We start from the raw sequence: 16,929 nt of genomic DNA, 5'->3' as shown, positions 1-16,929 counted from the left end.
CCCTAAGAATAAGGGCTGCTGACCCTTTGTGCCCCTTATGCAGGTGCTTTGGGCTACTGGATCTTCATAAACACACATCCCATGGGGCCTTTTCAAAACCTGCCCCTTCACATCAGCATATTTGGAACAGGTACAGAGACCATTCTGTCCCATCCAGATAGCAGAAAGGCCCACACACACAGAGGGGTTTCTACATGAATTTTAGCCACAGTACAATCTGCAGGACCATCGGACTTGGCAAAAACTATTAAAATACTGTTGCATATTATGATTCTTCATTGACTCCCTCTTCACTTTGAGGGAGGTTTTTTTTTTTTAAGTAGTTTCACATCTCAGCTTGGATTTGCAGTCCCAAAGTGCTGGAATTTCTAATACTGCTGGTTCACTTCAGTTTAATGCAACAAGGAGGAGTCTATAAAAAAGTTCAAATAAATTCAGGACAAGCAATGCTAGGTTCAGCTATGCATAACAAATGTTTGTAAAATGGGTGCCATTAAAAACTGGACATTAACCACCTGCAGTATATAAATGCACAATGATGGGTTTGAGACATTCCCCATTCTAAGTGGAAACAATACCACAAATGATGGGATAAAAGGTAATTATTAATGTGAGCAAAAATGTTGGAATCTTTATGGTGCCTGTTGCAAGCATTAGCACTATTGTGAAGGCTCCAATCAGGATTGGGTGCCCTCACTGCAGGACACTTCACAAACACACAAGAAGAGAGTCCCTGCACCAGAGAACTTACAATTCAGGGTCCCAATCCTGAATTTACAATTCTTGAGTGGTCCCATGCCTGGCCAGGTAGCTAGTGCTTGGCGATAGTGGGGATGCAGAGCTAGGATTCCCTGCTTCCCTTTTGGGGTGCCTTATGCTCCCAGGAGACTAGAGAACACCCCTCACTCCAAATCTGTTCGAGGCCTCAACAGACTGCAGCCAACAGTGCTTAGAGAAAACAATTTAAGTAGTTTCACAATGCCCACTCTGGCCCCATCCTGCAATCAGGGCAGATGGACTCCTATGACTGAGCAGAACCCCAGTGAAGCAAACAGAGCTCCAAACAGACCAAAGGCCCACCAGGATCAGAGCCTATGCTGTGACAATAAATGCCCTCCACATAGGGCCAAAACCCTGCTCAGCCAAAAATCTACTGGTTTAAATGACAAAAATACTCATAGGGCTAATACTTACCCCCTCCTTTGTAAAGTAATTTGAGAACCTCTGATGAAAGGCACTTTAAAAGTAAGAGCAAAGCATTAGGGGATGGTTTTTGTTGTTGTTTGCTTGCTTGCTTTTTTAGTATTACTGCACGCGCCACTGGCAATGTTGCCTTGTAAAATGCTTTATAATTGTTCTCTCGTCCCTTCCTTCTCTCATCCCTCCCAAGTAGAAACTGACCTGTGCCATGAATTGCAGATAAGTCAGCTTAGAACAAGAACAGTTATCGTTACTGGGAGCCAAAAACCTATGTAAACATATTATTTTTGGAGTAGGAGGCAATTGGACTGATGCACTAATGCAATAACAATAAATAAAATAATATGTTGCACTTAATGTGCTTTTTGTCAGATCCCAAAGTCCTTTTACCAAGCCGAGTATCATTATGACTATTTTACGTATCAGAAAAGTGAGGCACCGAGGTTAAGGCCAACATTTTCAAAATGGCCATTGATTTTGGGTGCTCAGATTGAAAGATATATGGCTTTATTTTCAGAGTTGCTGAACTCCAACTGAAGGTAAGCACATCTTAACATCAGACCCTAAATGTCTCAAGTTGGACACACTAAATTAGTGGCCATTTTTGAAAAACCTGGCCTTAGTTACTCAGCCATCATAATTTAGCAAATTAGTAGCACAGTGGAGGAATAAAAAAAAAATAAAAAAAAATTAAATTCTCTCCTGACTTTATTCTCTGCACTAATCACTGTTTGATATTGTCTCCAGTAAAGGTTGATAATATTGCTGAATACATCTTCCATTACAGCCAGACTGCTGACAACCTATCAGGAGAGACACCTTATTTTTACCCTCTATAAATCAAGATCACTGCCAGGATGTTCTCAGGCAGCATGTATAGGTCAAATATCACTGACTTCACTTTCCTCTCTCACCTCTAGTACAGTTACAATATGTGTTCTATGCTCAGCAAGTGTGTGCATAAATTAAGGGAAAAACAGGAAGGATTCTTCATCCACTGGTTCTGATGAGACTAACTGGTCCATCCCTTGACAATTATTTTCTGAAATGTGCTCTGTGCGTGTGCACATGTGTATTATAGGGGGGATGGATAGTGTTACCTAATCTCCCTATTTTGATGACAAGTCTGGTCAAACTGCTCAGCTACAGAGGACGCAAGACTTTGGGTTAAGTATTTCACAACTAATACGTGAATGATTTCCTTTGTCAGAATAATAGGAACTGTATTTCTCTCATCTTACTCTCTTTGACCTTGAAGGCATGCCTTTGAAACAGTTTACTTTGAAAAACTTTAATAAAACATTTTTAATGATGCAGACAAAGCAAATCCCTTTGACATATTTTTGAAGCATTTACAGCACAGTGATGTTTGGTTACTGCCCAATAAACATTTTAGAAAGATTCTCAGGGATTGTCTACAGGGGGAAAACAGCATGGGACAGCTACTGCAGAATAGCTATTCTGCACTAGCACCCAGGTGGGTACTCTTACTCCACACTAAGGGAGTGTCTACACTTTCAGTGCCGCATCTGCTGCTGTAACGCTTAGCGAAAGCATCACCTACATTGACAGGAGAGATTCTCCCATCAGCACAGGTCCTCCACCTCCCCGAGAGGCAGCAGCTATGTTGACAGGAGAAGCCCTCCTGTCATCATAGCACTGTCTACACCAGAGGTTAGGTTGGTATAACTGTCACTCGGGAGTATGAATTTTCCACACACCTGAGCGACGTAGTTATACTGACATAAATTTGTAGTGTAGACCAGGGCTAAGAGTGCTTTTGTATGGTCTAGCTTAGTCCGCTTTGGAAGTAGATTAAGCAAACCACACAAGGCACTTTTGGAGGGGAATAAGGGTATCCACATGCAGAGTTAGGCCTGGTCCACACTACAGAGTTATGTCTATGTACAGCAGCTTATGTCAACCTAACTCTAAGTGTCTACACTAAAATGTCGCTGTTGCTGATGTAATTCGTTCACTACGCCAATTTAGGAACTCCACCTCAGTGAGAGGTGTAGCACCTAGATCAACATACTTAGGTTGACACAGTTTCAGTAGACACTGCGTTAGTTATGTCGACTTTAGTGGTCTCCAGGAGGTGTCCCACAATGCCTCACAATGACCACTCTGGTCACCATTTTGAACTCCACTGCTTGGCGGAAGGTACATAGGTATATATGCCCCTCCCCTCTAAATCCCCACAAATTTTTGAAATTCCATTTCCTGTTTGCTCGGCGTGGAGAGCTCACCTACCAACTGCCCAGCTGACCATGCTGGCTATACGCTGCAGACACACTCCTGCCTGGAGTACACGGGATGTGGTGGATCTCCTGGGATTGTGGGGAGAAGAGGCTGTGTAGGCACAGCTCCAATCCAGACATAGAAACGTTGATACCTACGAGCAGATCGTTCGGGGCATGAAGGAGAAGGGCTACAAGAGGGACCTGCAGCAGAACCCTGTGAAAGCCAAGGAACTGTGGCAGACATAGCAGAAGGCAAGGGAGGCTAACAGTTGCTCTGGTGCAGAGCTGCAGACATGCCGCTTTTACAAAGAGCTGCTGTTGATACTTTGGAGAACTCAAGAGTCACAGGCCTCCAGAATGAACAGTGAGGAGGAGCTGTTGGATGAGGAAGAGGAGGAGGAGAAGTATGGGGGACAGGTAACCAGGGGATCCAGTGGCACAGTGAGCCAGGACCTGTTTTTGACTACAGAGCAGTAAAGCCAGTCCCTACAGTCCAGTGCGGGTGAGGCTAATACAGAGGAAGGAACCTCTGGTAAGTTTGCAATTTGCTTTGATATTGCAGGGACACATCTGTTCATTTACTCTTTTATAATCACGCTAGAAGAGGTAGTGAAATAACTAGTAGAGGAAGAATTACTATCTGCTTCTCATTCCCCTGTACACTTAGGCAGAGGGGACCCTGCAGAACAGTTTATGTGCACTGGAATGTCCTGTGAATCTTCCATAAAGATCTTGAGGAAACTTTCCTGGAGGTAGTCTGCAATCTTCTGCCAAAGGTTTCTTTGGGGAGGGCTCAGTTAGTTCTTCCACCATGGTAGGACACTTTCCCATGGCACTCAGCAATTACTTCAGCAGGCACCAATGCAGCACACAGGCTAGCAGCATACGGACCCAGTCTGCAGCAGGATACATGCATGAACTGTTCCCTTTCAGCCTCTGTTACCCTCAGGAGTGAGATGACAGCTAAAATCACCACCACCTGTGGAAAACGGTGCCAGTACTCAGTTCAGTTGCCCTATCCACATATACTCATGCCCTTGAACTACATTGCCCCCTTCTTGTCCGAATTTGCCTGCACCCTACCCCCCAGGCCATACTCACCACAGCTGGGACTGCCGCCATGCTCTACGAATCCCAAGGAAAAAATGTGAATGCAGTGCTTTAAACTTGTGTGCATCTTGGGTGGTTAAACACTGGAATAAATTGCCTAGGGAGGTTGTGGAATCTCCATCTCTGGAGATATGTAAGAGTAGGTTAGATAAATGTCTATCAGGGATGGTCTAGACAGTATTTGGTCCTGCCATGCGGGCAGGGGACTGGACTCGATGACCTCTCGAGGTCCCTTCCAGTCCTAGAATCTATGAATCTATGAATCAAGGGGAGTGAGTTCAGTATAGCAAATTTCCATTTATCTTGTGAATACACTCACAATAGGACCTCTGAGCATCTTTGCAGCTGGAAACATGTCCTTGAGGGTCTCTCCATCTACACCAGTGGAGCAGCTCAGCCAGATGAGGAGGAGAAGGAAGAGGAGGCAGGATGACATGTTCTAAGAGATCCTGCAAGCCTCTGGTGCTTCAGATACCAAACACAGGGCTTGGAGAATTACCCTCACAGACAGCATGGATGGGGATCAAGCAGAGAGGAGAAAGGCACAGGAAAAGAAGAGAGACGTGTAGCAGGAGATGCTAGCACTTCTCAAGTGTCAGACAGAAATGCTAGAGACTCTTGCTGACCTTCAAGGTTGAACAGACCCGTGCTCGCTTCCTTCTGCAGCCCATTTAGAACTGCATTCCAAGACCTCCCTTCGCAGCCCTGCCACATTCCACATGGCATCCAAGGCCGCTGGACTACCCCTATCACTCCCGGGGAGGAGTACAGGCAATCTCAGCCACACATACACTGACCTGTGAGAGACAAGGCTGATATATGTGTTTGTGAAATGGAAATGAGTGTTCTTTCCCCTTCAAAGATGCTTTTCCCTGTATTTATAAAGTTTCATTCAGTTATAAATATGTTTGTTTGTCTGGGTTTGGAATAAAAGTCTATTTATGGAAATTAAGTCATCTTTATTAGTTCACAACATATACTGGATAGGGCTGAAATCATTCACAGATAATAGCAATAGTTGTATTTGCAATGTTATATTTTTTTACACACACAGCACTCATTACAAAATTCATACTAAGGTGCATAAAACCAATGCCAGGCAGAGCACACTAAAGCAACACAAATTACTGTAGCTCACTATTAAAATGGTCTTTCAAAGCCTATCTGAGCTGAATAGCTCCCCGTTGAGCTCTTCTTATAGCCCTGGTATCTGGCTGCTCAAAATCCACAGACAGCTGTTCTACCTACACCCTCCACCGCAGTAGAAATTTTTCTCCATTTGCTTCAGATATTATGAAGGACACAGCAGGCAACTATAACCATTGGGATATTTTTTTCACTGAGGTCTAATTGCATGAGTAGACAGCGCCAACAGCCTTTCAAATAGCCAAAGGTACATTCAACTGTCATTCTGTACCTGCTGAGCCTGTAGTTTAAGTGCTCCTTGCTGCTGTCAAAGTGGCTGATGTACGGCTTCATGAGCCATGGGAGTAAGGGGTAAGCGGAGTCTCCCAGAATCACTAGTGGCATTTCAACATCCTCAATGGTAATCCTCTGTTCTGGAAATAAAGTCCCTGCTTGCAGCTTTCTGAACAAGCCTTTGTTCTTAAAGATGCATGTGCCATGCACCTTCCCTGACCAGCCCACACTGATGTTGGTAAAATGTCCTCAGTGATCCACAAGCGCTCGCAATACCATAGTACATCAGCAGAAATGGTTACTTTTCTATGTGGCAAGATAATCTGGAACCAAAATAGGGATATGCGTGCCATCTATCGCCCCACCAGAGTTCAGGAACCCCATTGCTGCAAAACCATCCACTATGTCCTGCACATTGCCCAGAATCACAGTCCTTCGTAGCAGGATGCAATTAGAGGCCCTGCACATTTGCATCACAGCAACTGTCACAATGGATTTCCCAACTCCAAATTGATTCCTGACTGACCAGTAGCAATCTGGCATTGCAAGCTTCGACACAGCGATCATCACTCGCTTCTCCACTGTCAGTGTAGCTCTCATTTTGGTGTCACTGAACTTGAGGGCTGGGGCGAGCTCCACACACACATCCAGGAATGTGGCCTTGAGTATCTGAAAGTTCTGCAGCCACTGCTCATCATCCCATACCTGCATAATGATGTGATCCCACCCATCAGTGATTGTTTCTTGGGCTTAGAACTTGTGCTCCATTGTCTACAGCTGCTCCATGAAAGCCAACAACAACCTTGGATTGTTTCTATGTCCTAAAGCAATCTAGCCTCCAAGGAATTGTCACGTTCCCTATGACTACTCTGGCAGCTCTGCAGATACTGCAGGATCAGGCGTGCCATGCTCGCAACGCTCATCACAATAGTGCAGAGCTGTGCAGGATCCATGCTTCTCACACAAATGGCAGACAAGCAGGTTTGGGGGGCTTTTGAAGAGAGGCGTGAAATATTATGGGATGCAGATAAAATTTGGGATGGAGAAAACTGCATCCTGGAACGTTGAAACCATGTCCCCAGTCACCCCTGCACAACTCGTTTCCCTCATGAAGCATTGCAAACCCTTCCCAAAATACCCTGCACTGGATGGAGGCGAGTTGCACAGTGGGATAGCTACTCATGGTGCACTGCTCTCTGCATCGATGGAAGCGCTGCTAGTGAGGACGCACACTGCCGACACAAGTAGCGTAGTGTGGATGTGCAAAAGTGATTTAATTACTGCAGCAGCTGTACATCAACGTAATTTAGGTCAACTTAATTTTGTAGCGTAGACTTGCCCTTCGTGTGGAATAGCTACTGCACTTTGAATTCTGTCTAGATTATTCTAGAAGAGCTTCCGCATGTAGACAAGCCCTAAGTTTCCACTGTCCATGAAGGATGTGTGCCTATCATCTTAGCACCCTTCTTAAATCATGTATACCTACAGTGTTTTTAAACTTTACAGAGACTCAAAAAATAAGTTTAGCCATTTTTGCTGCAGCAAATTATCCAGTTTCCCTGTAGCAATAGTTTTGTATTTATTTTTGAATTAATGCAATGGATGGCATGAAAATCCCCCTCCCCCCCTTCCCTGTTGAATACTTAATAGTGCCTAGTAATGGTAACTGGATTAAAGGATAGTAAGGTACAGTTCAGACACACTCAAAAAAATACCTGTCAATTGTGATCCTGCTTATTATAAAGACTCAATCATTTCTAAAGGACAAAGGGAACAAGTAACTGGTGGTGGTTTCTGTAGCTGTATATGGTGTGTTGCGGGAGGAGAGGGAGGGTGAAGGAGGAGAAGGAGAAAGGAACTCTGAAAATAGCCCCAAAGGGCTAAATTCCCTACATTTATAGTATTTACATTCCGCCCTCCCCCAATAATTCTGTCCATTTCTATCAAAAAGTGATAAGACTACAGTCACCCGAGCAGCTCTGCAATTAAAATAACATCAAGAATTTCTAGTCAGGACCAAGCTATAGAGAAGATAAGAACTTATCTTAGGCCTCAGTAATAATTCTGTTGCGAGAGAGGGAGGAAGGCACTAGAGAACTGTTAGGGAATGGAATGTGGTTAGCCTGCTGCCATAGGAATACGTATTTGTAATAGTTTGTCTTGAAATGCCAAGAATGTCTGAGAATCACTAGCCAAAGCCTTTGCACCTAGCCCTCCTTGAAAGGCTCACAGTGATAATCAAGGACACTCAATCACAAACAATGCCTAAATGTCTTCCCTCCCCACAGCTCTGCAGAGCAGAGCAAACCCAACCCATTGAAAGGGCATGAGGAAGGCTGCACACTAGGAAAAAGCAGCTATACAGGCTGCACACCACACATGCACACCTGCCAATGTCCCCTCGAGAAAGTCTCTGCATAGCTGACAGGCCATATGGAAGGGTGGGGAGCGGAGGGGAAGGAGTGGTCAGGGAGCAGGGAAACAAGCCAAGAAACAGCAGCTCTGAGCATGTTCCTTTCCCTATGCAGACCAAAGCTTGTGTACAGTAAGCTTAACATTGTTCAAAGCAGCATTAACTAGCCTTGTACACTTTGTGATGCTCTCCAGAGGAGCCTGGTAGACAAAATGAACAGACAGGGTTGGTGCCCAAATTTTCAGAGGATCCCCGGCCTCTGCATCTTTTCCTACACACTCCATCCCTACCTGTTCTGCAGAGCAAAATGGGAGAAATACAGTGTGACAATAAAATAAGTCCAAACCCACTGAGAGTGGAAGAATTAACTACTTTATTCTTTGTATAGTGCCAACATTGTGCTGGATGCTTTGTTCCTTTTCCCACATTGGTTTGTGTGTAACACAGGGTCTGACTAGGCTCTTGCACTAGTTTTGCAACAGTGTAATTCCAGCAACTTCATTGGAATTATTCCCGATTTACATCAGTATAACAGGAAACAGAATCAGGCTCTCAGGGCCTTTGTCTCCATCCATTTAGATCTCCTAGGACAAGTAAGTATTCTCTTTCCTCGTATCCAGATATTACACCCTAATTTATAAACTTCTAGTTCTTTTTCAAAATTGACATCAAAACGATGTCTGAAAATAGTAATTGCCACTTGTGACTTCTAAATTTATCTTCTGAGATTTATGAACTTTTTGGATTAAAACTGCACTGGGAATCTGTCGAGTTACAAAAACGACATCTACATGCCTCATTTAAAAAAAAAAAAAAAGGCATAATCATAGATTTTAAGGCCAGAAAGAACCATTACATCATCTAGTCTGACCTCCTGCATAACACAAGTCATAGAATTTACCCAGTAATTCCAGCATCAATTTTATAATTTGTTTGAATTACAGCATCTTTTAGAAAGACTGTTATAAAGATTTTACATGACAGAGAATCTTCACATCCCTTGCGCTAAGCTGGTCCAATGGTTAAATTACCCTCACTGTTAAAAGTGTGCACCTTATTTCCAGTCTGGATTTGTCTAGTAACATCCTCCAGCCATTGGCTCCTGTTATACATTTGTCTGCTATGTTGAAGAGACCCTCTACCATCTTGTTTTGACACAGAAATGAGGTCATTGAGAAGTGTCAGACTTATGGAGTCCTTGTGGTCAGGTGAGCATAAGGACTGAAATGATAGCAAACTCTGAGAGTAGTTATAAGATGGAGGGGCTCCTTCCACACCTTCTTTCCCTACCCCTGTGTACCCAAGCAATGGCTGGCCACAATCCAGCCATTAGTTCATTACATTTGTATGCCCTCTGTTTTAAACATTTCTGGATTTTAAACTGGAAAGAATATATATGATTATAGTGCTAAACCTCTTTATCTACAATTGGCCAAATTCTTAGCCCCTTCCTCAGCTTTTATTCATCCTTGCACAGGTAAACGCCCTTTGGCCCAATATTTCTAACACATTTGTGAATTATTCAGATGATTCTTTTACATTATGTAAGTCATGTTGCTGAATTTTGTAAATTCAGATCTTACATTTTTGCTTATTAGTCTTGGAGTTCAGATACAGCCAACTCAGTCAACAGTTTAGGGAAGCTGCTGCAGTGCTAATGGATTTTAACCTTGAAAACTTAGTGAAGTGGTAATTGTATCCCTCTTTTGTGAATAACTCCCTAACATTGGTCATGAAATCCTACCAATCAAACTGGACCATGATAAGACACTGAAATACATAGGAAAAATTTAAGTGATTAGCTATAAATAATGCCTGTTTACTCAGTTGATTTGCTTCCCTGGTATATTTAGAATTGTATCTGCTTACGAGTGAAATTTTTTTTTGCTACTTTATATTTTTAACACTATGGTGCCAATATAGCTATGGGAGAGGAAACTGGATAGTTATCATAATGGTTAACTAAATTCCAACTGCAGAATCTTTATCATTAATAAATTCATAGGCCAGAAAGAACCCAGCTTGACTTTCAACATGATTCCAAGTTGAGTTTTCAGGTTGACAAATCCATCTTTTTACTCATGACCTGAATAAATGTGATTTGGCAGTTTTTCATACAACACAGAAATTTGTCAAGTGATGGATGAAATTCACCGTGTGCAGAAAGTCACCGAAGTCCCTCTTAAGTATCAGGGGGTAGCCATGTTAGTCTGTAGCCACAAAAACAACAAGGAGTCTGGCAGCACCTTAAAGACTAACAGATTTAAAATGACTTAAGGTGAAATTCAGGCTTAACAGAGAAGAACCAAACTTTCTTTTTCTTTCCTTAGAAAAAGAAGTTAAAGTGAGGAGCCGAGCCCAGGGAAAGACATAATTGTAAATCCTAGTTCTTGTCTCTTGCTTCCCAGATTGCTCAGCCCTTGAGAAAGCGGGGGAGAAAAAATGCCCTGCATCGCTAAACACGAACCCTTTGGAAGACGAAGGAGCAGCAATTAATGGATTCTGAAAGGAATAAAGTCTCAACTGGTCCTTCAGCTGGAAGGGTGCCACACATGATATAAGGTCCTCAAGAAAGCAAATGGGTAGGAGGGGTGCTAAAATTCTATCAGAATGGAGATGACTGAGATGCCTCCCCACCTCAAACCAAATGACTTATGTTTAGTTGTAATATACAATATGAAAAATGCTTACTATGAACGCATGTAAGGAAATCTGGACTTCTTGTATACGGTGACCCAAATTTGTCAATACAAGCTGAAGAACAGAAAATGAAATTGTTATTATTATGTGCCAGCTGTCACAGTGTGTAAATTGATATCTGGCCTGATGATGTTTCGTTAAGCAAGGTTCTGGAGGGTAGGTACAAAATCCATGCTAAACTGCAGCCATTCAGATGCCTTAAAAATTCTTCTTAGTTCATATAAATATTTTAGCTCTAATGTTCAGTTGAACAGTTTATAATTCTACTGTACAATATGATTATTCTACCAGATGCTACTATTGTGCTAAAAGGATCTTAGTAGCTACTAAAGGCTGACCTACTAAATAGAAAAGATTTCTCTCAAATCTAAAAAGCATATAGAGTTTTCTAAAACTGTTGATATATGTAATGTTAAATACTAAATGTAAAGCAATGTGGTGGTATGACGATACACAGAATGTAAAAAGCAACAGGTCTGCAAGCTAATCCTCTTATTTAAAAAATACTTTCAAAACTAAACTATAAAAAGTGTATGCACTGTAGAAGACTGCAAACTGTTTACTCTTGATGTAAGCTACAGAAATAAATGCAACATTAAACATACACTTTACATTTTACGTATATATATAACATGTAAAGTGTATGTGTATGTCATTCTATAGATATAAATAAAATATACCCACTTTAAAATCATATGAGGAGCAATTGGTTCTATTTCAGGATGGGATAGAGGATCTCTATTACATTCTTTTGGACAGACTGGCTGTCCCACGTTCCAATGTTAGGCACACATACCAGCACTGCCAAAAAGTGAAAGTAATTGTAACTCACCCAAGTATTTCGGGTAAAAATAGTCCTGTGGGAGAAAGAAAAAAAGCAAAGATTTATTGGAATAATATTCGTTTTTATTATCAATTTTATTAATTTTTAACTGCTGCTGCTAGTTTGATGGTCTAGCCTGGTGGCGGCACAACGGGGTCCAAACGTAAGACTCTTAACTTCTTTTGCCCTGGGCCAATGGAGACAGAAGATAATGGAACGGATTACTTTGATCTGAGGGGGGAAGGGGAAAAAATGGTTTGTCTCAAAGAATTTTTTGACAGCTGACCTATGAAGTGGCACTGGCAGTGACTGAACAGGAAGCCACTTACCCACTATCCAAGAAGTAAAGATGCTGATCATGGCATGAGGTAGAGGAAGTAAGAGGTATCTGGGGATAAAAACCAGAGGGAAAAGTACAGAATCATTTAGTCACCCACTGCCCCCTCTTTGGAGTCGCTCTGCAACAGCAGAACTCTGACATCACCTTAACCATTAGAGTAAAAGCCTAAATTTCGCCTTTGCCTCTAGAACGAGGAGCACACTATTACTCTGAAGAGCTTCCCTTACAAAACTGCCCAGTAACGTATACAGCTAACAATATCTGTTGAAAGAAAAGAACACTCTGAGCCTGCAAATATGGGGACGCACCACAGCAGCATGGTTTAGAACAGTGTGTTTCTCAACCCTTTTCATACCAGGGACCAGGTTGCTGCCTTCCTAAACTGTGTCAGGGAGATCTCAGGGACCGGCACCAATCCATGGAACAGTTATTGAGAAACACTAGTTTAGAAGGGTCAATATATTTTTACAATGCATTTTTTATATAGGCCACAAATTGCCTTCAGAGGTCTTTGAAAAAAAAAAAAAAAAAAATCGACAAAACTTGTAGCTACAGAAAAGATCTCTTTACAATGTTACATCACCCTTAATACTTTTACTTTAAATTGCTAGTTTAAAATATTGTTAAAACTAAGGTTAACAGGATGACTCAGGATAAAGTACTGACAATTTCAGGGATTTAAATTTTGTTGCTTGAGTTAAACATACTCTTCCCCCAATGATCATAATATCCTACATGTAACTGTCGGTCTTTGTGAGGCCACTTGAAAAATTTCAGTACAATTCCAGTATCTACAGTGAGGTTGAGATGGGTTTGACCACATGTTTTGTAATTATCTTGTGTACCACAAGGTCCGTTTAGGCAGCAGAATTCCCAAGATTCTGAAACTACTCTAAACTCCTATTACACATGCGTGTGCGCATTACCACATGCACACATGCATTATACACACACTGATACAACACTCGTGGACTGTCAGCTGCAATCCAATTGACCAACTAGGTCATGAAATCTAGAATAATTTTGCATTATCTAGACGATCAAAAGCTTTTGGTGAACAAGCTCCATTTGCTGAAACACAGCCACATGATCTCATAACCTAAAATCAAATAAGCTTCAGTAAAGACTAGTTAAAGCTGCAGCACATTTAGATTAAAAGGACATACAGGGCCAAGAACTGCTGAGCACATGCACTCTCAGTGGAATCACTAAAAATCTGGGTCACTAAGGACTCAGTGAGGACTCAGAATCTGGTCCTTAGCATAACATTTAGACCAGGTTTCTTTGGTTTTCAGATACTTTTACTGCTTTTCAGCCACAGTAAGAAATCAAAGCTTTGAAAAACATGGAGCAAAAATTGTATTTATTTTTATTTTCACACTAACAGTTTAAGTACTTCAAAGAGCACCAGGATGTGCACTTAACAACATACTGAGCCAAAGTCAGTACTTGAATTGTAAAAGATGTATGTATATGATGGAATGATCTGAAATTTTCTTTAAATCTTTCCCCTTTTTAACTTACAGCTGTGAAAAATGGGGATGTAGCACAACCACAGACACCAGCCCAATCAATTTACTGGCAAAAACAAATATTTGAAGTGAATCAAAAGGGACAGAAGTGGCATGTTTCATGTACATTCATCTAAGTTGGCTGCTATTACGACTGTTGGAGCTCTGTTACAAGAAGAAGCAGGGCAGAAAAATCCACTAACCTACTTACCTGTGATGAGTAAGAAGAATATTGGGAAAGTACCATCAACTTGTTCAGAATCCAAACTTCCATTTAAAAATTATTAGCTGTTTTGGTTGCAAACATAACCTTCTAAACACAAGTTCAGCGTAAACTAATGCAATGCTAGTTTACTGAGTCTGTGGACAAAACTGTGCCTCTGCTACTGCTCAGGGCTTTTCAAACAGCAACAAAATGAAACTGACCAGATGTTTGTCCACTATAAGCTGTGGTCCAGAGACATACAGGTTAAGTAACTAATTTCAACTGAAGTCTACAATATAATTTTAAACTCTTTTCTCCCTTCCTCCAATGGCCCATTTATTTATTTTACACCAAACTCCTCCCTTATCAATAATAAAGATCAATATTACCTCTCAGACTGTAGAGGACCTCTTTGAAGTGTGACAAAGAGTGAACCAATTTTAAATAAAAACGAGACTGACTATGTGTTTTAATATAATTTGCTCATGATGGTTTAACTTTTTATTTAATGGGCTTAGTTCTGAGCTGTAAGAACAATGAATTAAAGTAATAACAAGAGTGGAGGTGAAAATGACTTCCCCATCCACCACACCCAGGTGAATTTCCATTGTTGCAAGTTTCCAAAGAGCTAGTGGTTCTGTGTTTTTGGTTGGCTAAAACCAAAGGATTAACCCAAAAGGAATGCTGAATTACTTCCGATCATTAGAACAGAAAATGACAATGTTAAGGTGGTATTGTTTTGCAGGAGCACTGGTTAGCACTTTGTATTATTAAAGCTTTGAAATGTTTCTAGTCTGTAGAATAATACAGTGAAACTTACCTGTTTCCTAGCATGAGCACTGAGCTCTATATCCCCATTTCACAGATTCTGATGGCCCAAACCTGAAAAGTGCTCTGAACCCTCAACTCCCATGGATTTCAGTGGGAGTTGAGGGCCCTGAGCTCCTTGCAGGATCAAGCCCCTACTAAATAGTCACACACACCTCAAAAAGTATGCAAAATAAAAGTCTTCCATTCCATTTTCAGGATCTTACAAGAATCAAAAATAATACAAAGAGAAATATTCTGTGGCTTGCTAATATATTCATAATATTAAAAAGTATGGTGAGAGATGCACTCAATGCATTGTTTAGTTTTGAACTAGCTGACTTAAACATTAGTCTGTTGACATCTCACGATCCAGAAAGCCACGTAGTATCTATAGCATCAATAGCAACAATTTATTAGCTGATCCTTTTGTGGCCACTCCAGTGGCAAAACTAACCACATAAGTACAGTCAATGTCAGTTTCCAGCTAGGACTCTAAAGAATGGAATTAACACTGACATATTGTCACCCCTTTCCCTTGGATTTGTTTTTACAGTAACTATTGGAATAAAAAAAAGATACAAGGCACATGCTTTATTTACCCAAAATTATACACAAACATCTTCCAGACCATAACGCATATAGTTATACTGTCAACCTCACCAGTCAGCATAACTATCCCATCCGTCAATAATATCCCACTCCAAATGAGAGGAAGGCAAGCACACTCCAGCCCTGCATGACGGAACTGTTAACCTCCATCAGAGAACGGCCTCCATCAGTGCAGGTATGAACAATTCCAAACTCTGTATGCTCCCATCAAAACAGACAAAATGTTAATGCCTCTTACTTGTGGCTCAATACACTGTCTCATTGTGTCTGGATCCTACTGGTCAATCAACCTACTTTTGTACCTAGGGAAGCCTCAATTTCCAAGGATGGCGTTGCATAACCTGTAGTATCCAGTGTTGCCTGTGTCATCTGTAAATAAGCAGTTTACAATGTGACATGTGCCCCCGCACTGATTCAGCACAGATCTCAGGTCGGAACAGAAAAAGGAAGAGAGGAGAAGGTCCAGGAGATGTCTCACATGATCCAAGTCTCCTCCCCTCCACTGAAGTGGAAACTATGGCATGGGGGCACTCTCTCCAGACAGGCTCTTGCTTGCCTTCTTCCATTGAGTTCAAGAGAAAGGAGACCTTTTCTTCACGGTCCAGGAGATATAGACTCCTTTTTAACTCAGGAGATTTAAATACTATTTAAAAAATGAGTCTTTCAATGTGATGAATACAATTTCTTTTCCACTTTCTGTTTCCATCATTCCACGGTAGAAGAATTTTTATAGGTATTTGGTACTTTTACTTCAGTTTATTTTAAATCCACTGCATGAAACTCATCTCTGGCATTACCATCCCAAAGCTACTGAAGTTACACCAGCGTCATATTTGTCCCACATTTTTAGAGAAGATGGAAGAACATCAACTCAGAAAGCAGTCCTTAGATAAGTCACAGTATATAAATAGCTCTTCTGAAAGCATAACCAAGATCTTGCCTAGAAGAGGGAAATTTTCCCACTGTGGCTAACACTAAGTCAACAATATTGGGATCCCTAGAGTAGATTGTCTATCAATTGCCTCTGTTTTGTTTTAATGTCATATCATGTAACCCTTATCAGAGCCGGGTCTAATCAACACAGTGCTTAAACACTGGGGGCAGCGGGTGAGAGTTTATCTACACTAGAGCTTCCAATGTTGTTAACACCAGCAGGTCTACTAAACAGTGTTAGCAAAAGTGGGCCGTTTTATGAACATTTTCCCAATGTAGACAGGGACACAGTCTTTCAAGCGAGACAACATCTGAATTTCTAATGTTAAACAACAACAAAAATCAGGGGAGGAGAGAAATAATCTTCTCAGGCCTTCTTTAGACTTCACAAACTAAGCATAAAAGGACATAAAAGTCAATTTACTTTTTCTTTGCGCCTCCGCTTTAATAGCCTAGCTTTTTTTTACCCTCCGGAAACAAAATGCAGCACAACAAAACTTACATCAGAATACTATGCTTTCCCTAGCAGAAGAAGGGAACCATCTTATCGACCTTCATCAGGATAGGTACTTTATAGACCCATGGAATCAGCACAATAACTTCAAATTTAATT

At 41.4% G+C, this 16,929-nt stretch overlaps 1 protein-coding gene across 1 annotated transcript in view; it reads right to left on the bottom strand.

Moving 5' to 3' along the window:
• GAS6 (growth arrest specific 6) overlaps window positions 1–16,929 on the bottom strand; it is a 75,163-nt gene that overhangs the window by 45,706 nt on the left and 12,528 nt on the right. The window contains exons 3-4 of the mRNA XM_054010932.1: window positions 11,918–11,942; window positions 11,077–11,139 (exon numbers count right to left, since the gene is read on the bottom strand). Of these exons, the coding sequence (XP_053866907.1) occupies window positions 11,077–11,139; window positions 11,918–11,942 (88 nt within the window). The remainder of the gene's footprint in view (window positions 1–11,076; window positions 11,140–11,917; window positions 11,943–16,929) is intronic.

The sequence above is a fragment of the Malaclemys terrapin genome, chromosome 1, assembly GCF_027887155.1.
Source record: "Malaclemys terrapin pileata isolate rMalTer1 chromosome 1, rMalTer1.hap1, whole genome shotgun sequence".
Lineage (NCBI taxonomy): Eukaryota > Metazoa > Chordata > Testudines > Emydidae > Malaclemys > Malaclemys terrapin.
Note: the sequence above shows the minus strand (reverse complement) of the source record. Positions and strands in the feature narration are given on the sequence as shown.